Source organism: Arvicanthis niloticus, chromosome 12 (genome assembly GCF_011762505.2).
Source record: "Arvicanthis niloticus isolate mArvNil1 chromosome 12, mArvNil1.pat.X, whole genome shotgun sequence".
Taxonomy (NCBI): Eukaryota; Metazoa; Chordata; class Mammalia; order Rodentia; family Muridae; genus Arvicanthis; species Arvicanthis niloticus.
In genome coordinates this window covers 70,059,495-70,086,134 of record NC_047669.1, presented here as the reverse complement: position 1 = coordinate 70,086,134, position 26,640 = coordinate 70,059,495, and the positions used below count along the sequence as shown (strand labels likewise).

Sequence of the window (26,640 nt, the reverse complement as noted above, 5' to 3'; positions counted from 1 at the left end):
GCACCATATCTAGACCATGGGGTTACTGCCTACTGCATCTGTTATAATTTGACAGTGTTTTAAGCCTTGTTCTGAAGCTGAGTGAGAGCCGCTGCCCAGCACTGTGACAGACAGTATCCTGCAGTAGTTTGGGGGAAATCAAAATATGAAACTCAAAGTAAAGCTTTTATCATATATGTGTTAATTTTACACGACCATGCTGCAGAAAATAACATGAGTGCAGGCATTCTAAGCAGGGAAAGGTATCATTCACACAGTCACAGTCTCTGAGATCCTAAACTATAAGCAGGGAAACATACCATCAAAACAGTTCACACATTACTCATTTATTCAGAAAGTAATTAATGAGCAGCTGATACTTTCATCATTCGAGAACTTGGCCTCTAAGTAGCCCTGTGTTATCTGAAGACTTTTACAATTAAAAAAACAAGTTTCATGTTGCATTCATTTAATGGCAGATTCTTGCTGAGGTGTATGGTGAGTGAAAACACACCAGGTCTGAATCACACGAGTAAAGCTGAGGAATAAATTATTTTAATTATCTTTATTTTATGTCCATGGTTGTTTTTCTGCCTGATGCTCAAGGATGCCAAAAGAGGGCATTGGGTTTCCTGGATTTTGAGGTACTGAATGTTGTGAGCTGACCTGGAGGTTCTGGGAACTGAACCCTGATTCTCTGAAGAGTTGCAAGTACTTTAATCAATGAGCCAACTTTCTAGTCCCTCTTTCCACATTTTTTATTTATTAGCATTTATTAATTGAATAGCCAGTATATTTCATTATAACATTCCCTACATGCTTATAATTTATTTTGGGCTCCAGGTATTAAACTTAGGTCCTCAGGCTTGTGTAGCAAGTGCCTTGACCCACGGAGATGACTTGCTGTTGCCAGAATCTATATTTTAATGATGGCCAGAATTAAATGTTTTGTTTAGTTTTAAAGTAAATGGTCTCTGCATATACTTTAGTAGATGAAAGAGGCTATTTTATTTGTGGAGAAAATGAGAATTGGGAGAAATTAAAATTTAAAGATAAGTCTCCAGAGTAGTTCTAGGCAAAGTATCTAGATCGTTAAGTTAGATACACCAGGCAGTTAATTCTACCTTTGAGGCGCAATAGCCATGAAAACTAGGCAAGTTATTAATCTTCCTAGAGCAAAGCTTTACAATTAGAGAAATTGAAAAAGCAATAGAACCTCCTAAGCTGTTTGTGAAAACTTGCTGTCATCAGTGACACCGAGTTGCAGAAAGCCTTCTGGAAAGGTATGGGAACACTGGCTGAATGGCACTGAGTAGACAACTGTGTTGTGGTTTAAATGGAAGCTCAGACTTGGGGATAAAAACCATTGGAAATTCTGAGTTCAGATGGAAATAGCTAAGTTAATTTTGCCTGACGATAAGAATGACCACAAACCAGAGGACTAATACAGCATTCACTGTTAGAGATTAGAGTGTCTAAGCTCGTTCTTACTTAACTTGAATAACGTACTCACGTGTACGCTTCTTGGGTACCTATGCTAGCAAACCTTCCACATCTGTCTTTCTGGGTCCCAGTTTCTTCACTCAATATGACATTGTCTTTTTCTTCTTCTTTGCCTGCAAATTTCATGATTTTACCTTTCTTCCAGATGAATAATATTCTGTAGCATATATGAATTCTATTTTCATGTCCCATTCAGCAGTTAAAGGACATTTTAGTTGTTTCCAGTTCTTAGCTTTGTGAATAGAGTGGCAATTAACATGGGTGATCAACTATGGACAAGGAACAAGAGGAGCTAAAAAGCATGGTGGTAAATGACAAGGTGGTTTATTTGGTAGCTTTGTTTTTCATTTTCTGAGAAGTCTTCACACTGATTTCCAGAGTGACTGGACCAGCTTGCAATTCCAGGGACTGGAAATAATGGTTCTCTTTGCTGCTTAGCCGCCCTGGTATTTGTGGTCAGCTGTTTTGTGATCATAGTCATTCTGACAGGGATACAATGTATCTTGAAGTTGTTTCAATTTGCATTTTTCAAATTTCTACAGACAATGAATATTTTATTATATTTATTCAGCATTTGTATTTATTAATTTCCGAATTCTGTTCAGATCCCAAACCCCTTCCTTGAAGTAGTCCTGTCTTGATTTGCCTTTTCTTGATGAGCAGTTAACTCCAGATGAACTCGAATGTCAACACTAGGAGGCGCTCTGGTTTACTCTCTACCAAAAGGACACATGAGTCATTCCTACAAATGCAAAGCTAGTGAATGACAGGGCAGACACCTTTGAAACTACTTACCGTTGTGGCTTGTATCTATATAGTTCACAATAAGACTCCATCCTATTGCTTTGACTTTCAAAAGTTAGTAAAAGAGAAACAAAATCATTTCACAGCATGATTTTTAACACAGGAAATTTTAACTTTCTTCATAGATTCCATCATTTTAAGGGTCATTTGCAAGCCATCTGTAGGGAAGATATATTTTAACCACCAAAATGAAGCATAGGGAAGATAGTCCTGACTCTTAGCTTATCAAATGACTTTATTTCAGTATCCTTGACAGGGTCTATTTTTCATTTAACTACTCATGAGAATAGGTGCAATCATATAGGTCCTCTTTACACTAGTAGGCATGGGATGTATACAGGCCACCAAGCATAAGGAAATTATGAAGTGCCAAGCCATATCCCTAAGGTAATAAATTACCCGACAATGTCTTTGTCCCCAAGCATATACGTCAAGAAGGAGAGATAGACAGTGATGTCTAAAGAGGTAAATGCACAAGACACTGAATATATAAGCAAAGAGAAGCCAAACCATATATGACTTTAAAACTCTTATGCACACCCTACAGGAACCTATCCTGTAGAAATTGAGCCCTGTATTTAGAACAATCTATTCAGGAGTCTAGCCAGCTAAGCCAAACTTACAAGAGGTCATACTGCTACTATCTAGGTTGAATCTGGTAAGCTAAACAGTAACCTGTGAAAACCAACTCAAGGTTATTAGCATGTTATTAATAACTCAGTGTGCCAAGTTTTTCTAAATTTTAACTTAGGACCAATGAAATTGAACCAGTCATGTGTCACTGACTGATCCCATAGAATACTTTGTTCCCAGACATCTCAGCTCCAGCTTTCTTATGCCTCTAGCATCTAATGAGATGACACCTAAGGACCTGTGACTGTGAGTCAGTGCTGCAACTCATGAGACAGCCACTGAACCCCTTGTCAAGTTGAGTCTGAGTTTGCAGCCTTTGCTTTTCCATACAATGCATTTGTGTCTGGTTCTGTCTATGTGAAAGTTTGGGAGAAGGCCCATTGAGAAGAATATGTCAGAATTGAGGAGTAGGAAGAAAGGCTGCTATAGGAGACACTTCATTTTATATAGGATGAGATGCTCAAAGCTTTTAAAGCAAAGACATGAAGGAAGAATTTAGGACTGTGAAAGCACGTCCACACAGAGGGCATACAGGAAGACTTCCAAAGCTGCTTGTATTAATTAAATATCTACCAGAAGTTCAGCTTGGCATGAACACTGCAGTAGGGAAAAGATGGATAAGAATGGGTATTTTAAGGACTTTGACTCTTACTCTAAGTAGGAGGAGATTTCCTGAATGCTTAAACAGAGAAGTCATGTATTATGATAGTGTTCCATGGATCATCTTGGTTGCTGTATTAAGACTCACTTATATGTGAGCAAGGGCAGAAGTTACATTAGACCATCTTTCATCTCCGGGTAATGTAGATAGAACTTGTATGCAACTTGAATAACATTAATAGTGATAGAGGGGTTAAAAGCCACTCAGTTCTGCATATAATCGAAGACAAGACAGACATGTTGCTGATTAATAAAAGCTTCAATGTTAAATGAAAAACATAAAATGTAGCAAATATTGTGGATGAATTGATATCTTGAGAAGCTAATTAACACCATAAATGAGTGTTTGACATGATGGATACTATGAATACATTTGCCCTTCACTGTGAGTTTTTTGATATAGATTATAGATCTGACATACACATATAACCTTATATTTCAGAAGAAAGTTTAAGATCAAGGATAAAAGTTGGGGAACTGTCAGCATGTAGTTACCATAGAGCTGTAGTGTTTATAAGTTGAACAAGACAATAAGACACAACCACATAGGAGTTGGGATACATAGCTAGAGATAAAAGAGAAAAATTAGGAGTGGCAATCCTGACAGCACAGAAAGAACAACGAAGTTATCAACTGGCTATATTGTCTCTTAAGAATGAGAAGTCAAAATGGAGGATGAGATTTAACAAATCAGAGAGATTGCTATTGACATGGGAAAGCATTTTGATGGAAGTTATACAGGATGAAGTCTTTGGAAATAATCGAAAAGAAAAATGAGAGGGTCACAAATGGATATCAAAAATAGCAAGAAAGGGGCAACTAATTTGTCTTTAAAAAACTTTAAAGAAAGAATTGAGGAGTAGAAAGATATGGGAGGTAGTGAGGTTGAGACAAAGTGTTTCAGAGGTCTACTGAGAACAAAATAAAGCTGGGAAGTGTGTTGTTTACTTGCTTTATGTGAATGATTGACTACATCCCAATGTCCTGAATCACAGAGAGGTTGGTAGAGCAGGAACCACCAACAGATATTCTTCTTGTAATCCATAGTCCCTGTAGCTATATTGTGCCTCAGAAAATACTCGATTTTATAGATGGATTAATTTATTTTGAAATAGATTATCTGAGATTAATCACAACCAGTGAGATAATGAGTGAATTTGATGAAGAGAAAAGTAAAGAAGGGAACTTAATAGAAATGAGAGAAGTAGAGTAGAAGTATGGAACACACACACACTCACACTCACACACTCACACATACACACAGACACACACACAGACACACAAACACACAGACATACACACAGACACACACTCACACACACACAGAGACAGAGAGACAGAGAGAGATGGGGGTGGTGAGACACAGAAATACAGAGAGACAGACACAGAAAGGCAGAGATAGAGAGAAGGGGAGGAAGGAAGAGGGAGAGAGACAGACAGAGACAAAAAGAAAGAGACAGAGAGACAGAGAGAGAAAGGCAAAGAGACACATAGACAGAGACACAGGAGACATGGAAGAAGGTAGTAGAACCTTATCAGAAAAGAAATAAGTTCACTGCTAGATCCACTAGATGGCAAATCACATACCTTCATTGGAGATTTCCAACTCTGGGACTATTTGTATTTCAAGCATCCTGTATGGGTCTTCAAACATATCACAGTGGGATTACAGGGAACAAATGTATAAATATATGGCACAATCTGGTTGGAAGGACTTCAGATTTGGAAGTTTAAGGGAAATGAGAAAGATGTTAAAGTTGGCAAAGACAATGAATAAGAGCAAAATGGTCCCCTTAAGTCTGAGACTGAAATAAAGTTGATTAGAAATGTTTTAGGTAGTAAAACAACTGTGGTTGAAGTCATGTGCTGTAGAAGAGTGAGATGGCCACTTGTCCCCTGGAGCAGGACGGTGAGGAGACATTAAGGGTAGAGACTAGAAGAAATTATTAAAGTCATTAGCACAGTATGGTGTTAATAGAACAAATGAACATGCATAAATAACCAAAAATAACCTCTTAAAAAAAAAGGCAATGAGAAATTATCAGCTATCTTTTAATGTAGTTCGTGAAAACATGTCACCATTTTAAACTGGTTCTTTGTCCTTTTCGATAGAAGGGCACTGGATTTCACTACCTTTTAAGGAATATGAGGCAACATGTTACATGACTGTTGCAAAAGGAATATGAGAAAAAAGGATGCAATTCTCCCACAGGTCTGGAAATGCTTATAGAGTTCCAAGTGTTTGAAAAATATTTTGGATATTCTAAAAATTGAATGCATTTTACTTACTTACAGCTTTGCCCAAAAACTCAAATTCATAAACTGCTGTGTATTTAGCCTCATAAAGGATAAGATTCTTCTGCATATTATGTCATGAGTGTATTTATGTGTGATAGGCTGACTTAAATGTTCAATATCTATTTTTAATTCTTCTTTTCTAACAGGATGTCAGTATGATTCAGAATAGAAACTCACCTTCTTCCCTTCTTCAAGGTCTAGACGTCTCAGTGCTGCTTTGACCTGAAGCTGTCAAGAGATCCCATCTGGCCTGTAAGTATTGTGTAAAGATCTTTTAGATCAGAATTGACAGAATTTTGTTTTATCTTATTCTGACATATTCAGAAGCAGGGCATTACCTTTGCCTTTTGGTATCACCTTTTGTGTATTTATCTGAGGACAAATGGCACATGATAGAAACAAAAGCCAGTGTCTCATCATCTGAAACTTCACAGGACAATCACATCTTCCCTGAACTCCCAACTGTACACAAAACTATCATTACTAAGGGTGTATGTTCCATGAAGCCAAGGATAATTACTAGAGAGAAAGTTTTTAAATACCTTCCTTTATCTTCTAAGTAGTAAATAGACATACCATTATAAATCATGGGTGTATAAATTCATATGGTGGAACAGCATCATAGTAAGACTAAGTAGACATTTGTGTAATAACATGAAATGCATCCCTGACAAACTATTAGGCTAATGAAACAATAAATATAACAATATATATTATGTTTCAACCAGATTACCCTTCATCTACATCTTCTTTCACTGTAACTGGTTGTAATCAGCCAAGGGCAAAATTAAAACAGAGGCACAAGAATGTGTTCTGAGAGCCAGTCTATGGGAACATCAAAGAGCTACTGAGTCTTTAGAGTCTTAGATGGGTGACTGCACTGTAACGCAGGAAAGGCACTGGTGGTTAATTCCCCATATTCTACCACAGATTGTTGGAATGTCTCATCAACTTCAAAGTATGAGCTTTAATGATAATTTTTTAAAAATTATACAATTAATGTTTTTCTGGGTTTTTCATGAGTAGATGGCTCTGCTTCTAGCTATTATTACTTTAAAATTAAAATGGGCAGCTAGTATTTCAAGACTTTACCTACTAGTACTGAAGAGATTGCTTCAAGCACTTACTGTTTTTGTAGAGGACACAGGTTCATTTTCTAGCATGAATAGTGTGGGTCACAACTATCTTTAACTCCAGTGTCAGGGGATTCAATGCCCTTTCTGACCTCTTCTGGCACCAGGCAAGCATGTGCACAGTTATCCAAACATGCAAATCACCCACAAAACATAAAATAAAATTTAAAAGCTTAAAAATATATCTGCTACTGAGGACCATAGCTATTACTTAAATTTATTAAGTAATTGATAATGACTTTGGGGAGTAAAATTTCACATTGCAGAAGACACTGAGTCTCCAATGACTGTTAATGTTGGACTCATTTGTTTACAGCCAAAACCCATTTCATATTCTGACTTCTAAATTCAGAGATGCCATGCTCCACAGACTCTGTTTTCATGGTTTCTAGCCAATGCTTTTGAATTACTATCCATTTAATTATGGTAAGAAGTGAACTACAAAACTCTCCTGAATCCGTGTACTATTCATGCAAGCAATAGCGTAAATAATTAGCACTTGTATTTACAAATACACTTACTATCAGCTGGGTGCACAGTGCAAAGCACAGCATTGTTCAGTGAATCTTTTATATAGCTAAGTCTCAGGGGTGGGCTATTTTATCTTCATTTTTATAATTTGGGAAAAGTGTTAAGATGAATATAAAAATTATTTACCATGTGTACCTGCTTTCCCCTTAAGTCATTGGTTGCTAATTTTTAAGAAAAGCTACCATTCCTATTTTTTTTCAATTTTGTTGTTTTTCATTTTATGGCTGGCAGCTTTAGGATAATCCTCAGACAATGGTATACTCCAGAGTGCTGTAGACTTCACCATCCCACCACATTGTGAAGGCTTCTACTCTGGTGAATGAATGAAGGTTTGGTGTTTTACTTCTTCAGACATGGATCACACGCACTGAACAAAACCTCAAGAACAAAATCAGTTTCTGCTTACAGAGACCACTCCTAAAGGATTAAGAGAAAAACCTTTCATGAGTAGTTATTCTTCTAGATGTTGGGATTTTTTTCCTCCCTTGAACAATCTTTTACATTTCTGTAATAATTCCATGGAAGAGCACAGCGATTCATGTGGCTGCCTGCTGTCTTCCAGGTGCGACAACACTGAATCACACAGGGAAGAAAGACTTCCTCCCTGCTGTTTTTAACAGAACTGAACCGGAAATGCCTTAGGAATGTAGTCATCTTTCTTTCACATATCTAACAAATAACAAAAGTTGCCTTGAACTGTGGATATAATTGTATGTCTCTGGCAAACCCAGGCACAATCCTTTAGAAATAGTATTTAATCTACCTTAAATATCACAACAGGGGAATTACTAAACCTCACATTTGGAGTTCTTTAAAAATCCGTCATTACGTTTTCCATTAATGCTACTATTCAAAAATAAAAGAAATCTAATGCATTCTTAGAGAGCTTGAACTGTATTGGATTGATTAAACGATGTGGAAGAAAGAAAGAAATTTAAATGGATGTTTAAGATGTCACACATCAAAGATATTTAATTTCAGCTATTTAATATGGGAGTCTAGGGAAGAGAGTTAGTATTCTCTCATATAAATCCTCTGGTCTGGGCTGGAGAGATGGTTCAGTGCTTAAGAGCACTGACTGCTCTTCCAGAGGTCCTGAGTTCACTTCCCAGCAACCACATGGTGGCTCACAACCATCTGTAATGGGATCCAATGCCCTCTTCTGGTATCTCTGAAGACAGCTACAGTGTATTTATAATAAATAAATAACTCTTAAATCCTCTGGTCTAAGTGACAGGCTGTCCTATAGAAAGGTAAAACATTATACTGCAGATTTGCATGGAAGTAGATAAAGATCACCTCTGGACCTTGGGAAATTTATAGGTGCCTTGAAGAGTCAGATTCTTCAGGTGGAAATTGTGATGGCATTTAGAGAGAGTTGGAAGTTTAGCTGTGTAGGCGAATATTGGAAATTTTTAGGTAAAAGAGAATGCTATAGTTGATAAAACCATAGAGATAAAAAATATTAAGTGGATTTAAATTGTATAAAGCTACAGGAGGGGAGATACCAGCAAATGAAGTCTGAAAACTATTTTCCTTAAATTTGTACATAAATAGGAACACCGGAATTTACTTCAGTAAGCTTCCTTCCTAACGTGAAAAAATTCGGATCATGAAAACTAGATGATCAATGTTGCCTGTCAGGTCCTTGCATAAACCACCGAAGGAGATTCTTCATATTCCCCTTGAGTTGCATGTCATATTCCAGTAAAAACTGAGCCACACTGGATCTTGAGATGTTGCTAGGTCCACACATCTTTGCCTTTCTAACTAACAGTGGCTGTCCTGAATTTACTACCTTGAGCATCCAATTCTCCTGAACACAGCAGTGTTGGTTCCTGTTTCTCTTATTTCTCTTATTTCTCAGCTGACCAATCATCAGGGAGATTCAAAGTGTGTTTTGTAGGTCAGACTTCATCCTTAGATGTCTTCTACGCCACAGGGAACTTTGTCTAGTTTCTATCTTTCAGTCTGTAAAGACAGGATGAAACTGATACCTATCTCACTGAGTTACCATAATGAGCATTCTCCGCCTCCTTTTTAGTGACAGAGTTCAGAATGCCTTTGGGAAGATACATCCCTGATCTCTCTTCTAGCTGTTCCCACAACATCAGGAACACCTGCACCTTCACTTTCTCTTGGAAATAGTGTAAGCTTAGATGATTAGCATGAAGCCTTTGTTCCTCTGGCCATGATATAATTACCTCTCTCTTATTAACCTTTATCTGCTCTGTGATGACAACCATTTATTAGGGTCTCAATGAATCATCTCCTGTGAGCATTCTTTTAAACGACTGGAAAGTATCTGTGTCTCTTACGACTGGAAAGTATCTGTGTCTCTTTTTTTTTTTTTTTTCATTAACTATCAACAGTATAAAAATATCTGTACTTTTGTAGATGGACAGTTCAACTGGCCTCATGATTAGATTTTATGACCATGGTTAAAAATTTCAGGAATAATTGGTAATGGTGGTGCATGCTGGTAGGATTCACAAGTTCAAACCCAACCTGGGCTACACAGGTTGAGGTTAGGGAAGCAGCTCAGTAGTTGAGTGCTTGCTTAGGAAGCGTAAGTATTAGGTTCAGTTCTCAGCTGCAGGTAAGAAAAAAAGGTTATGCTGGTGATCAGATTGACAGAAAGCTGTGCTTAATAGTCTTTATTTACAATTCACAGTGAAGCAGTATTTCTCCAAGTTAATTAGATAATTAACTGACACAAGAGATAGAAAAAATTTCATCATTATCAAATTATATTTAGTGCACATTAATAATAATTTTTTATTTGGTCTAAGCTTATAGTTTCTTTGGGACTGAAGGAGCTCTTAATCTAAATCTCATTAAATGAAAGAAACTTAAGATAACACACAGTATTATCAAATGCACCTTTGAAGCCATGCTGCCTGAAGGTGAGCCTTGCTTTACATAGTAGCTTCGAGATAAATATACTTTAATGTGCTGTGCTTAGTATCTTCTGAAAAAGAGGAAATCATTCCAGCCATGTAGGGCAGCTTGGAAACTTCCAGAAAGCAGAAGAATGGAAAATTTACATTCAAAATTATTATTACAATGTACTTCCATGCAGCATTAAGTGCTGGGTTCAGAGCCTGAGAACTGTGTTGCGACATGCTGGGCCTTCTCCAGATCTGAAAGTTTGATCCAAAGGACGCTAGTAGAACTTCATTCTATCATGAAAAATGTTTGATGAGACTATCAAAAGCTCTCTAAAGACCATCATGACCATCATTGTATATTGTAGTATATTATATATAGGTAATACAGAAATAATGAAATTACGTGATTCCTGAATTCTAGCATTATACAGTCTAGTGAAAAGAAATGGGATAGGGAGTTCCTAGGTGGGAGGGAAATAGAGAAAGTGGATCATATCTGAACATCTGAAATGTAAATAAAATATCCAATTAAAAGAAAAGAAACTCAGATTTTGAACTGTGAGTTTAGTTCAGGTACCAAACAACCATCCTTGGTAACCTCATTTTAAAAATCTAAACAAATATCGAAACTAAGCATATAGCTCAAGCTTGTAGCTACTGGCAAATTAAATAAGTAATGTCCTTATTTTATAGTTTAAAATTACAGTAAATATAAGAACCAGATAATTCAGACAGGCAGTAAAATCATAAGATACTTAAGAATAAAATTAATTACCCAACAACCTAAACCACATATAATAAATAGAAACACATAGGAATTTTTGAGATCACAAATCTGTTCATAATCTCCCCGGCCCTGTTTACCACACCTATTTCTGCTATCTGTGAAGACACAGTTATCTTCTCAGGATTAAATTAGTCCGCAGCCATCATAGTACACAGGGACAGCACACCCTGCTCCTTCACCATTTGATTTCATCCTGGAGGATCTGCTGTGAAACCATCACCCATTGATTGACTCCATCTACTCCTATAACCTCCAGGGACGTGAAATCAAATTCTTCTCCTTACATCTTCTGATTCTAGCCTACTCTTCCTGAGAACGTGTACGTCCCCCTACTTTATTCTTTCATTTTTCGTGATGTTGCCAGTCATTTACTTAATGCCAATACCACTCTTGAAAAAAAAAAAAATACTGCTGGCCATGCCTCTGCCTTTCTGTGAAAACATAAGTGGTTCCTCTGGTCCCTCTGCCAACTTGGATCATCTCACAGGCATATGTAAATCAGTCCAATCTGGTCAGACAACCCAGCAGTCCACACCTTCAGAATCAGACAACAGGCATCCGAGTCATGAGACAGATGGTTTCAAACTTCCTCATGGATTTCCTGGCTTGTAGCTGTTATCGGCCTTTAATAACTCTTGATTTTTATACACATGGGCAACGTTTTATTCTACTCATCCATGGTTCAGCATCCCACACAGACTCAGATGGCACTTGCTGACAAACTGGCAGTGCATAAAGATGAGAGGGAGCTTGACTTTGGCCCCATGACACCCCAATTACAACAGCAAGAAGCCCAAACTGAATTTGCTGCCCATAAATCCCTTGGTCTCCACATCCTTTTAACCCATTTTTCATAATGTCATTTATTTTTAACGATATACAAAAGGCTGGAATACTAGATCACAGAGGCTGCCTGATGCATTTTGCCCTTTTTAGCTGCTATGTACAGAGAACACTACCCTCCAAGCTCAGCAACTCTTATTCCATGACATCCATACATGCAAGTATATTCCTTTCTCTGATTTGAAGGTGAAACTCTACCATATTCTATCTTCACATGATGTGACTGGCTGGCATTATTGAAGGACCTGATCCCCTGGAAATCAAATATGAATAAAATCTAATTATCACTTTGAACCATAACATACCCCACATTACAATCCATGTTATAGTGTGTTTTCAACGTACCAAAAAGTATTTGTTGGTACAGGGTCTCATTTTGTAGTCCTGACAATCTGGGAGCTGGCTATATAGATCAGGCTGGCTTCAAACTCACTGAGATCCTCCTGCCTTTGCCTCACAAGTGTAGGCTTAGACATTTTTTTTTTTAAACCTACTTTATTTAGGGTTCTTAAATGCTTCAACCTTCCTTTTAACATATTGATGAGAGGTAAGGGAAAATGTTTATTAAGAAAAGGGTGTTATGGACCTGATTAAAAGAAGTTACTTGGGGGCAGTTCCATTTTTTCTTGTCAGGATATCAGAAGTTCAGTTCAATAGCAAAACCACTCATGAATAGGTAGTGGAGGCACAATCCCACAGAAACAGCAAGGCTCCACCAAATCAGCACAAGTCAGCAGAAGGGGCCAATCACAATCAGACAGGATACCACAAGAAGCTATTTAGCATGTTTCTCTCTATGAAGTGAAGATCACCAAAGACCAGAAAAGACCAGCTAAGACCAGTGAAGTGGTGCATGGTGTAGCAATGAAAGAGCATCCTCTCACTGTTTGTAGGTTTCCACTTATATATTTTTTTCTAAACATCACACCTTCTCAAGTATCTGTTTTCAGCAAAACATCACATGCTTTCTCTCAAGACAGCTTCCAGAAAAACATCACAAGACACAACTGAGTTGGCCAAGAAACCAGGAATTCCCACTTCACACAAGTGCTAAGGTGTAGTATCAATTTTGACATTTTTGGTTTCTTTTTAAAAAAACACAAAATTATTATAAGATTATATTTTCATTTTAATCCAAATTATAGGATATGGGGCTGTTTTGGATTGTCCAGAGCAACTGATCATGATTTGCATCATGCTCTAGCAGAGGTGTGATTTTGCCTGCAACAAATAGTTTCTGTTGTTATGTGATTTTTAGATTACTGGGACTTTTCAGAGGGTATATAAATGCTAGGTATACCAGAGGTGGTATGGGTTGTTGGGGTTTTGTTAGTTGCTGTTGGCTGCTGTTGGCCACGTTTTGTTACAGAGTTATACACAAAGAAGGAATAGCAAGAAGTAACTAGATATTCTGATGGTGAAGATTGAACTTGCCCCAAGGAAATCAATGTTCTTAATCAGCAGAAAATAGTCTAACAATAGACTGCTGATGGAATCATATAAAGAATGCAAATAAATTCAAAGCAAATTAGATTGCATAGATATATGACATGGAGTTAAAAATTAAGGACAACTGGGCATGGTGGTACATGTCTTTCGAAGGCAGAGACAGGCAGATATCTGTAAATTCAAGGCCAGTCTGGTTTACATAGTGAGCCAAGGCAGCAAGGGATATAGAGAGAGACTCTATTTAACCACCACCAAACAAAAAATAGCAAGGGGTAATACAGACATATAAATGTTTCCAAAAATACTTTCTAAATCAAATTAACTTATTGGTACAGTTCTAATCATCAGGATATATATGACGACAGCAGATATAACATGACTCTATAGGTTTACTTAGTTATGAATTAATAACACACACATGATTTCATCATATGATGTCTTGTAGTGGTGAGCTATCAACACAAAAACATAAAGTTATAGACCGTGGTAGAGATGATCAAATGGAGACTGAGTCATATTCTTCACATACCATGTTCTAAGAATTTCCTCTTCTGCCTCCCATTTTAATTATCTTCCTTATCTACTTGGACCCATTCGTGTGATATAGGATAACCTGACAATTATAATATCAAGTCAATGATCTCAATCATATTTCTTCTTCCCATATAAGATCAGTTTTTGTTGGTCAGGGTCTTTAGTGATGCAATTTTTTAGTTGTTAGATAGAGCACAGGTAAGAATAAATATGGTCTATCCAAATCTTTTTTATTGAATATTTTATGTATTTACATTTTAAATGTTTCCCAGTTTCCCTTCCAGAACCTCCCTATCTCACCCCATCCCCCTGCTTCTAAGAGGGTGTTCCCCTTCCCACCCACCCATTCCCATCTCACCACCCTGGCATTCCCCTACACTAGGGCATCAAGCCTTCACAAGACCAAGGGCTTTTCAGCTAAACGCATCCCTGTTGGATCCCTAGAGTCTCTTGTTTATCTGTCATCCTTGACTTGCTAGTAGCAACCACCAGTTCCCCCACCCCCATTGCTACACACCTCTGTTCAAATTCATGACCTTCTGTATATCGTGCCCATCTCTTCCCACACCTGATCCTGCCCCTCTTTCTTCCCCCTTCCTCTCTTCCTCCCAAGTCCCTCCCATCCTTTACTCCTGTGAGTATTTTGTTCTCCCTTTGTAAGAAAGACTGAAGCATACACATTTTGGTCGTCCTTCTTCTTGAGCTTCATATGGCTTGTGAATTGTATCTTGCATATTCTGAGCTTTTGGGCTGATCTCCACTTATTAGTAAGTGCATACCATGTGTGTTCTTTTGTGACTAGGTTACCTCACTCAGGATGATATTTTCTAGTTCCAACCATTTGCCTAAGAATTTCATGAAGTCATTGTTTTTAATAGCCAAGTAGTAAGTACTCCATTGTGTAAATGTACCACATTTTCTGTATCCATTCCTCTGTTGAAGGACATCTGGGTTCTTTACAGCTCCTGCATATTATAAGTAAGACTGCTATTAACACAGTGGAGCATGTGTCCTTGTTATATGTTGGAGCATCTTTTGGGTATATGCCCAGGAGTGGTATCTCAATAGTGAGAGAGAGAGAATAGAAAGTAAATTCCTTTTCTTACTAAGTGTGCATGATACATATAATGAAAATACATATATTTATTTTTTTCATTTGTGTGAGTGTGTGTGTCTGTCTGTGTGAGAGAGCGAGAGTGGATGAATGAGCAAGAGAGAGAGAAACAGAGACAGACAGAATATGCCTACATGCCTTGATATGCATGTATATGTCAGAGGACACCTAGGAAAATGTCATCTATAGATCACAACAGTGCCAGCCAGGCAGGTCACCTAGTGCTAGCCCAGGGATTCTCCTGTTTCTCCTCTGCATCTCACTACAGGAATGTTGCTATCACAGACCACATCATCACACCTAGCTTTACTTGAGTTCCACCTGTCTGACCCCAAGTGCCAACAAGCCCTTGTATTGAACAACCCACTAAAATTTCCATGCAAAAGTCAAACTTTTTTAAAGGCTAGAATAGTCATGGAAGAAGGTACTGAGAAAATTATGACTTTGAAAAGAGAAGCATAAAGGAAAACTGATTTGACTGCAGTGTACCAGGTCACCCCAGTATCATACAAAGCATGCACATAGGAATGCAGCCTGAGAAACATTGCAAAACAAACAGCAGACAGAGCTGCTTAAGCAGAGCACATATTTTATTGAGTTATTTTGATTTTAATACAATATATATAAATGTTAAATATGTACAACAAAAGCAAAAATGAACAAAATATGAAATGTTGAAGTGGCATAAAAAGTAATTTAAACTTACCAGGAAAAAAATATATAAAATATATTATATATATTTAGTAAATATAATATATTCATATATAATAATATAGTATATATTTATATAGTATATATAAAATATATTCTATATTCTATATTAAATATATTCTATATTCTATATTCTATATTCTCTATATTCTCTATTCTCTATTCTCTATTCTCTATTCTCTATTCTCTATTCTCTATTCTCTATTCTATATTATATATTATATATTATATATTATATTTTATATATTATATATTATATATTATATATATTATAAGAACATGTTATAGCTTAAATTTTTAAGTTGAAATTTGCTTTCCCATACCTTTATCAGAAATGGTAAAGGGCCAGAATGATGGACACTTAAACACACAATATTATGTGAAGGTAATTTTAAAAGTACGAAATAAATCTGTAAAATATTTGTAAATGTAATTGTGTATTAACAATTATAAGCAGACAAATATTGTGAAAAAACACACCAACAGGAAATTTTTAAGAAATGATAGTGCTGGAAATAAGTTAGTAGTGATTGATTAAAAACTTTTTGTTGTAGAATATTTATATGAAACATTATATCTGGATTTTAATATATTTTACCCTTAATCCTTAAGTAATTTATGGTATAGATTGATATTCAAGTATAAAAGTCTTCTCATAAAAATTAATTAAGTAGAACTATTTCCAGTAAATAATGTTGCTAAACATTTATGGTTTTATTCAAGTCATTTTGTACTAATTTATGTATTTTTACCTCTTGCTAGCAAGACAATAAATAATGAGATAAACAGTATCTATTCTCACTTAGGTTGTACAGTCAATAAATAATTGGAAGGTTTGAAGGCAAAATGTTTTTATGTATGTGTGCATGTACAAGTTAGTAGATACATATATTTCTTTGCTGCGTTAGCTTTAAAAATTCAAAAATAATACCATGGTAGCAATAAATAATATTTAAACCAAATTCTTGCTTTCTAATGTAATTGTCTAGCAAAAGTAGTCAGGGCCACTTAAAGATATTACCAATTTAAGGCTGAGAGAAGATGTATACAAGATGAAGACAGAACATTTTATCACCTCGGAAAGTAAGAAAGTGATGTGAAATGGGCATTGGAGACAACTTGAACAATTTTAATAACAAGATAAAAGAGTTTTAAATTACAGCTCAAAGAATAAAATAAATGAGTAGTTCTGTCTTTTACAAATAAATGATCAAGTATATTAATAAATAGAAGAAAGACCAATATCTAATGCATAAGAATTCTGAATAATTTATATAAGTACTATTCTTTTTAAATGTGTACAGTGTATTATTTCATTTTTACATCGTATAGTATGGAAAATAGAAAAAAGTCACTCCCCATCAAAGAAATCTTACAAATACCCCTTCAGCTGGAAAAGCAGGATTTCAACAGCTATACATATTAATAGTTTATACTCTAGATATTGGATGATGAAATGGTATTTTGCTTTGCATATATTATTTATTCTTAATCCTGTGATTGTCAATCCCTGATCTAGCCATGGGGAAAACATCACATGCTGAAATTTTAATGTATCTGCAAAGGATCAGAAGTTATTAATCCTCATCTGATGCAGTCATCAACAAGAAGAAAAATATGAAAGATTGCCACAGGCGTCATAACACCAAGAACACAGGACAGAGGCAAGTTAGATGCAACCAGAGAAGAGGAAAAGCATGTGCACTCTAGTCCAGTGAAATAGAAATAACCCACGAGTCTTAGTGATGCATTAAACATTGGCTTGTCATGCCAAATGTCCTATAACCTCAGTAATTGGGCAATGTGGGTGTGGCATATACTAAAAAGCTATGAATCATCACCTTAAATTTTCTGAAAATCAAAATATTCTCAAAACTATAGTTTATTTGAAACATAAAAAAGCTTACTATTTAGTTTATCTCAAAAGTTGTCATCTTGTTATTAAGGGATGGTTTCCTAAAGTTTTGGATGACCTTGAACTTGCCATGCAGCTAAGGAGGAAATCCTGATTTTCCTCCCTCTGCCTCCCAAGCGCTGATGTAGAGTCATGCTCCACCATGCTTAACTTCAAATAGTTGTGTAAGAAAACAGGGTTAAAGGACATTTTAGTGTCATGTAAATAGATGTTTATAGGAACCTATGAGTCAAAGTATTAGGTAAAAACCATTTGCTTAGTGAGTGGTTCTGGTGACAATTACTCTTGCCTAGTTCTACATGATTTAATGTCCTGGATTAGGAGCATGTGAATGATCTCACAGATGGGAGAGATTGCCTAACTTGAAAAAGTTGAGCATTTTACCTGCTTAATGTGCTTCTGGTTTCCTTAAGGCTGGCTTCTTGATGTAACATAAAAATAGGTTCAATAATATGCTCACTGATTGAATTATTTTAATTTATTCTTATACTCACTTGTCAGTGAGCTATTGACATTTGCATATATTAAATTTCATTTTGAAGTTCTTAAACTATATGAAAGAAAGGTCAGCTGGGGCTGGATTGATGGCTCAGAGGTTAGAAGTGCTGGCTGTTCTTCTGATCTGGGTTCAATCCTCAAAACCCACATAGCAGCTCACAATTAAAAGTAACAAAGTAACTCCAGTTCCAGAGCATCTGACACCCTTACATAGACATAGATACAGGCAAAACACCAATGTACATCAAATAAAAATTGCTAATTAATTAATTGAAAAAGAGGTCAAACGTGGTGATGGTCTATTTGTAGAGATTATAGTCACAGTGCTGCAGACGGGATATCAAGTGCTAACAGACGGGACTGCATACTTCAACAAAGAACTAGCTGAAGTGTGCTTCTATTTATAATAAAATAAAGAACAAGTCTCACCTTCATACAGATCCTTGGACAATAAAATGGTTATAAACCTGCAAAGCAGAACAGTACTTTCTGGTGGTGTTGTTCTTTTAAATTTGCTAATATTTTGCTAGGACACAGTGTCAGCAAATGTAGGTGCTCAGAACACTGGTTCAGATTGAGAAGAGTCTCTGTTAATAAGAGGAAAGGTGACACTGATTGATTATTGCTTTCTACGATCGTTCACAATGCCTGAAGCATAATAAATAACAAATGACAAACAGAGGACAAATTTCCAAAGTACACATTTCTCTCAGAATAAAAAAAAAGAACACCCAGGATTTTATTTTATATCAAGCATTTGAAGACTGTCTACCAAACACAATTAATGGTTTAGATCTTAAAAGTTGAATAGTCTTTCTTATTTGTTCTTCACTTGTTAATAATATTGATTTTATAATTTTTGGAAGAATCATAAATGTAAGTGTTTTTTATATCACATTTTATTTCTGAACATAATTGAAGTAATTTTGTACCATAAATATTTAAACGCTTGCTTTTTAAAGATATTTGACATAATTCCCAGTTGAGACGCTCCATGCTTAAAGCCCCAGTACGGGCTTTTTAATCATAATTGACAGGTGCTGCATCCTCCTCCTGCTCTGCAGAAATATCATTATTTAATTACAATGAGATAAGAGTAATAAAGCTATTATCTTTATTTCAAAGCCTTTACCGCCTACTCCTGTAAGATGAAGTTTAAGCAGAAGTGTTAAAATATTTAGATTCCGGGTTCTTGTTATAGAATATAACCACATGTTCCCTCTCGAGGCTTGAAAGCCCTATTGGGAAAATAATATTTATTAATGAAAAATTGCCTTAAGAACATACAATCCAGCTATTTATAGCAGCCCGTGGCTCTCAGTCTCAGCTTCACATTTTAAATAAGATACTTAAAATATAATGATGCCTAGTCCCACTGTAAACTATTTTGATTTAATTATCTGCTAAATAAATTATATGTGAAATAAATTTACATATGTGTGTTTAATTACAAAACAAAACAAACAATCAGGAAGGTGAGGCAGGGAACAACTGTAAGTGTGAGGCCAGCCTGGGCTAAATAATGAATTTCAGGTCACTCTGGGTTATAGATTGACTCTCTGTTGCAAAAATGTAGCACCTTACTCCAAAAAAAGAATACTACAAAACTAAAAGTAAAACTTCCAAGCAGTATTTTTTCTGTTTCTTTCTGGATGTTTTTGTTCCAGGAATACTGCCAAGATACCAGAGTAAGTATAACTGAAGTAATTCAGACATGGAAGGGCATAGGGAAAAGAGAGGAAAGGGGGAGAAATTACATCATATCTAAACTTTTAAAAATCTAAAATATTTCTGGTAATTTACTGTAAACCATATTATCTAGGTTAATAAATTGGGGGTGGGGTAATTAGGACAAGTAAGTTTTCTAAATGAATTCTAATATGAAGTCAGTGTTGAGAGGCACTCAGCAAAATCTGAAGACCCTATCCACCTGGACCTCAAAATGTTGTCTCCTATAATCAAGGAACACACAGACTCATGTGCCTGGGAATTTACAGTGTGGGTGTTGTTAACTGGAGTCTACAGGGGGAAAGGTTTCTTTCCACTCTCAGCAGGAAGGAGTACATGAGACTTATTAAGACAAACACACCTATTTGAAAATATGGTTTCTATTTTGTTTAGCAGCCAAAAAATGTAAAGGCAAAGAGATGGTGCATGATTACCAAATCAGGCCCCCTTGATTGACAGCTCCTAAGGAAATGTCTGACAGGTGCACTGGGGTTTTTGTTTTATAACCAATGGATTTTAGCAGCAGCATTTACCTTGCTCTGTTCTAATTCATTTTAAACTTATATATTTTACTTACTTTACAAAGTTGTGGATGTCTATAGGGATTTTCTATAGATTATTGATTTAGCTCATCCTTCAGTGTCCCCTACCTACCCCATTCCCAACCTCCAAGCCTGATCGATCCTCTCATCCCCCTGTATTCCCATATCTACTTTCATGTAGCCATGTTCTGCTGTTCTGCATTTCTTACAGCATGCGCCATCCCTTAAGTTTCTAGTTTCCTGATATCTTCACAAACTCCAAGTTGAACAAACAAATTTAAAGACTCAAATCAAGGAATCACATACAAGAAACAGCATGAGTAGTTTGTTTTCTAGGCTTGAGTTACCTAACTCAGCGTATATTTTTCTAGTACAGTACACTCCCCTGAAAATTTCATAATTTTATTTTTCTTTATACATGAATACAATTTCATTATGTATGTGTCTAGTTCCATTATCCATACAACAGTTGATGGACATCTAGGCTAATTTAATTTCCTAACTATTGTACAGCCTGCCAATGCATGTGGATGAGCATATGGTTCTCAAGTACACTACAGAGTTGTTTGTGTGTGTGAACGAGAGTGGTATATGAAGCGAAATTAACCACAAAGGTGAAGGACCTTTGCAATGAAAACTAAAAGTTGAAGAAAGAATTTGATGTAGACACCAGAAGGTAGAAAGATCCTGCATGTTCATGGATTTAAATAGTAACTACTATAAAAATGGTCATCTTAAAAAAAATAAATTTATATATTCAGTGAAATCCCAATCAACATCTCCATGTTGACCATCACACATGAAAAACAAAAATTCATACAGAGGCAGAAAAGACATAAGAATAGCCAGAGTAGTCCTTGGTAAAAATAATATTGCTGTAGGCATTACCATATTAACATAAATTTATACTACAGATCCATAGTAATAAAAATAGCATGGCACAAGAATAAATAGGTCTGTCGTCAGTGGGATAGAATCAAAGGCCCAAATATAAGTTGACATAATTATAGATTACAGCCTGCTGACTGTTCCTAGGAAGTTGTCAAACAGATACACTGTACAAAGACAGCATCTTTGTCAAGAGGAACAAGGTAAACTGGATGTGTAAGTGTACAACAATGAAACTAGGGTTTTATTTCTCAGTTCACACAAAAGTCAACCCCAAATCGATCAAGGCTATTGATGAAAAGCCTGAAACTCTGAAACTAGAGGAAAAGGTATAGACTACTGTATACGGCACAGGCATATATAAGAACATACAACATATGACTCTGGTCAGTCAGGAAATAAGGCCAACTGGAAACAAATAGAACCTCATAAAACTAAAGATTCTGAACAGCAAATGAAATGCTCAAATGATGTAGAAGCTAATAAAAGGGGAGAAAAAGTTTCCAGTCTTACCCCTCCCTTCCTGACAGTTAATATCTGCAAAAATTATATCTTGCAAGATATATTCTGTGAACAAATTTTATGCCAATTTCCTTTTTGCTACAATGGGATGCACTAACTGATTTTATTGGATAGTCTATTTGTAAAGCCTGTGGTGTACTGGCTGGTTTTGTGCGTCAGTTGACACAAGCTGGAGTTATCACAGAGAAAGGAGCCTCCCTTGAGGAAATGCCTCCATGAGATCCAGCTGTAAGGCATTTTTTCAATTAGGGATCAAGGGTGGGAAGGACCATTGTGGGTGATATGATCCCTGGGCTGGTAGTCCTGGGTTCTATAAGAAGGCAAGCTGAGCAAGCCAGGAGAAGCAATCCAGTAAGCAGCACCCCTTCATGGCCTCTGAATTAGCTCCTGCCTCCTGACCTTCTTGAGTTCCAGTTCTGACTTCCTTTGGTAATGAACAGTAATGTGGAAATGTAAGCTGAATAAACCCTTTCCTCCCCAACTTGCTTCTTGGTTATAATGTTTTGTGCAGGAATAGAAACCCTGACTAAGACAGCCAGTAATAAGATGGGTTTAAAACAGTTGATAGAGATATTTCAGTGGCTGGATTCTCCCACAGATGCTTACACCTTCAGTCCTACTCACTTGAAAAAGATGCTGAGAGAAAAACTGACACTTCTACACAGGGAAGAGTCAAAATGCTTCAAACTAAATTAGATTATTGAATAGCTCAGTACTTATCTCATAGTAGCAAGACTCTAGAGTGAGTCAGCTATCGCTATTGTCCAGTTCCTCGCACAGACTATACTCTAACAATAAATAGCAATGGGCAAGATGCATTCTTCCATAAGAACACAGTCTAGAGTGTCCATAGGAGCTCCAAACTGTAATTCCCTGCAAACAACTCAGATTTTAAATCTGAAAACCAAACTATTGATCTTTTCTCTATAATGGTATTTGTATTTCCATGTACAAAAGCTTTCACTCTTCAATAAGTGCACCATGTGGGCATGCTGGTTGTATGGGAGTCATCTCTGACAGCTTTATGCACCTTAACTCTCTTATGTTCAGCAGTTTTATCTCCCGTTCATAAAAAAAAATCCATTCTCCTTCACCTGTTGTTACTTAATCCAGCTTTTACTATCTCTCATCTGGATTATTCAAGTACTCCGCATAGTTTCTTCATGCTCGTTTTGATGTGTCTCTATTTCTCAAGGTACATACGTTGTTTTGAGACTGGTGATTTTGTTTTATAGTTTTAAAGTGGGTTTAACTTGATAGTGTCAGCTGTGTGCCTAGAATCTTTAACTGGCTCTGCACCAATCCTATATAATTTTGTGGCCATGTGACATAGCAGCCTTGGTCAATGTCTTCTTTTCACTTTTGGTCCAATCTACTATTGGCCTCAATATTTCATGTTACACTGACTCTCCTGCCTTTATCTCCGTTTGTGTCCAATTTTCTGTTTCCTATCCAAATTATCTTCATCTAAGATTGAGACCCGTTCTACTTATTTTCTATTCATTATTTTTATTTGTAAACACACATTTAGTTATATGCATTAATGCAGTAACTTGTTTAATACATAGTGCGTTCATTAAAATGTACTATCTGTGAGGACATATGATTGACTAATGTATGATCATAAAACAGGCTTGGATGTGGGCAGGTACCAAATTCAAGCACTATTGCCATGGCTAAGCATGTGAATTTATCTTGTACAGCCCAAGAAGCACTGGAAATTTGGAAGTAAAATGAAACATACTTCAGTTTCTGTTTATTATAGTAATTGTACTTTTAAAATGGAATACAGACAAAAAGGGGTTGGAGAAGAAAACTAAATAAACCTTATTGAAATAAATAAGAATGGAATGTTGAAAGGCTAAATTAAGCCAGAGAAATGTTAGAGCAGGAAACACTTTTAATAAATTAGAATAAGATGCAATCAATGACGAGGTTACATTAGAAGCTGGCTAAATGGCAGAGATTAATATACTGTGCTTCCTGTAGATCAATGACTGAGCAAAGACAGGAAGGAAAAGACTTGAACAGAAGGGTTCATCTGACTACACAAGCAACTCTGGAGCTGGAATACACACCGACATTAAATCCCTGGCTGGGGCGGTCAGGCTGGCCCTTTACCTTCTGTGGCTGCTTAGTCACTGAACATAAGTTTCCTGCATGAATGAAAAATGACTTGGGTTATGTTTGTCTTTAGGCAACATTTTACAGAGTCTGACAACTGTTTTGTCACAACCCTCTCAGCAACCAGAATGAACATCTGGATAGACTATCGCAGAGTCTCCATCATGCCCCTACTCACTCAAGAGCTGAGAAGCAAAAGATTACAAAAAAGTATGAGAGTTATATGAGAATGAGTCCAGGCTAGAGACAAAAGTTTCAGGAATTACTGCCTTTCTGAAAATAGTAGAAACCCTGGCCACACATGATAATCCCAAGAAAGAGTATATAAATGACAGGTATATTGAGGTGCCTATAAAACCCTGAAAGAAAACAGACACAGGTAACCATGCCACTCAAAAGAAGAGGTGAAGAATGAGATAAAGATAAAGAGCTAGCAAGCAAGCCTTATACTATAACAAGAACAAATAAAGTGAACCGCAAGAGTAAACACTTTCTGTGAGTTTGCTAGAGACCAGATACTCTGTAGACACATCGGTGTAGATGGCCCATGAAGTCAGTGGTATTGTGATCATGTCTTTCCATAGTACTGAAGTTTTAAGAGATTCAAAAGCAGACTCAATATTGATAGCTAAAATATCTAATGACTGAATTTCTTCTCCAAACATTTATTCTTTACTCTTTCATAAAAAGATTGATAGTTACCTTTACAGAAAAATAAAAAAAAAAACAGGAAATAAACTATGGAAGGACCTATTGGTGATAGTAGCTAGGATATCTGGATTGTCACAGTATGCTGGAGTATCAGTGATGTTAGGGAGACTCTAATGGCTGGAAGACAAAAGATAAAGTGAAGCAAGAAATGTGTGTTCATAAGGACCAGGGATGTGGGTTCAGAATTTAGATATTGATGATACAGATGCAGACACAGACACAGATAGATTAAAGGAAGTTAAGTCACTTGAGTTGACAGTGATCTCTGATCTCTACAAGAACCATAGACTAACAAAAGTCCTAGTACATCCTGGAGAAACTTCCTTTTACATGGTTTGTCAAAGGAGTTCACGTGACTCCCAACACAACAAAGATTACTGACTTAGCGCTTGGTTGCCTCTCGGAAGTTGAAGGGAAGCTGCTATGGTTGGAGACACTTACAACACAGGGCTTGGGTGATTTGCGATGGATCTACTCTGAAAACTTCCTTCTTTTGGTTTAGCTTCCATGGTACCAGAAATGACTATGCAACCCGCCAAAGGAGGGAAGCAATTAATAGCCTTAGTCAGCCACAATACCTATGAACTACAACAATGACAAGTATGACAAGATATTTAAAAAGTTTTAATAAGTGGACTCACATATATTAATATAACCAATAAGTATCTAATGCGTTTAAGGCCCACACAATAGGAGGGAAATCATGACTGCTATTAGACACCTAGATTACTTCTGGGGACAAATGAGGACCTTAGAAAAGAATCTATTACCAATAATTTGCTAGACCATCATAATTCATAACTAAATTCTAAATTCTATCTTTATACCCACAGATAAGTATAGCTATTACCCCTCATCAAAGAAGCTTCTAGTCATAGCACTCCAGACTATCATGGAAAAACACAACTGGACATCATGCCTGTATAAACAGATCAAGAGGAGCCCAGTAGCAGTGGACATCTCCATTATAATTGCTGCATTTGTGCTTCAGAGTCCCTCATGGAAGAGGAGATTTTTAAGGATTTTTTTTTTTAAGGAAGAAGGATTTTTAAGAAACAGAATGCCAGAAAATATGCTATGAAAGAGTTATCTCCTAGAAGCAGGGGCATAAAAAATATTGGAACCATGTCAATATCAGTAGACATACAAACACAAAAGTGGGGAAAGTTCAAGGGCTCCCATCTCTAGACAAAGAATTACTGGAAACATGATTGTTAAGAAAGAGAGAATTAATCTCACACAGGGATGAGCCCTCTTAATGGTTACTCAATACTAAGTGGTCAGGCTTGAAATTATATTGACAGAAACAACAAAAAGAACTTAGCAGGTCACATTCACATATTTCTGATTATATATATATATATATATATATATATATATATATATATATATACACATATATGTGTGTATAATAGTAGTAAACAAAGAAAAAGAAATTGTCAATTTAGTAGTGATGGGAGACAGAATTGGAATGAGGAAAGAAAATGGCAAACATGATTTAATTCTATGTTAAAACTATATAGACATTCTTTCAAAGGGAAAAAAGGTGGAAGATTTTTGGATATGCTTATGTTGTAAAGAACAGCTTGGAGAACAAGAGAGTGCACAGACAATGGAAAGAGGAAATGGAGGAAAAGCAGGTTTTAGGTGATGAGGGTGTTAGCAACACTGAGAGAAAAGCAATTTCTTCTCCCGAGCAAAGTGAAGGCAGTGTGACAGCTGGTTTGACTTCTAAGCCATAAAGACAAAGGCCTTTAGGCTGTTTAGGATTCCAAGATTAGTCCTATAAGCAAGAAACCGCACCGTGTTCTAGGTCATCACCCTCTTACTTGTGTTTCCTGT

General features: G+C 36.4%; 1 protein-coding gene across 3 annotated transcripts in view; it reads left to right on the top strand.

Moving 5' to 3' along the window:
* The window catches only part of Cldn8 (claudin 8), a 45,246-nt gene that overhangs the window by 16,276 nt on the left and 2,330 nt on the right, over positions 1 to 26,640 (top strand). Inside the window, exons 2-3 of one of the 3 annotated variants that reach the window (XM_076943116.1) lie at positions 6,073 to 6,129; positions 7,773 to 8,416. In XM_076943116.1, coding sequence (XP_076799231.1) covers positions 6,073 to 6,098 — 26 coding nt within the window. In that variant the 3' untranslated portion in view covers positions 6,099 to 6,129; positions 7,773 to 8,416. The other 2 variants (XM_076943115.1, XM_076943117.1) reach the window with 2 other exon arrangements.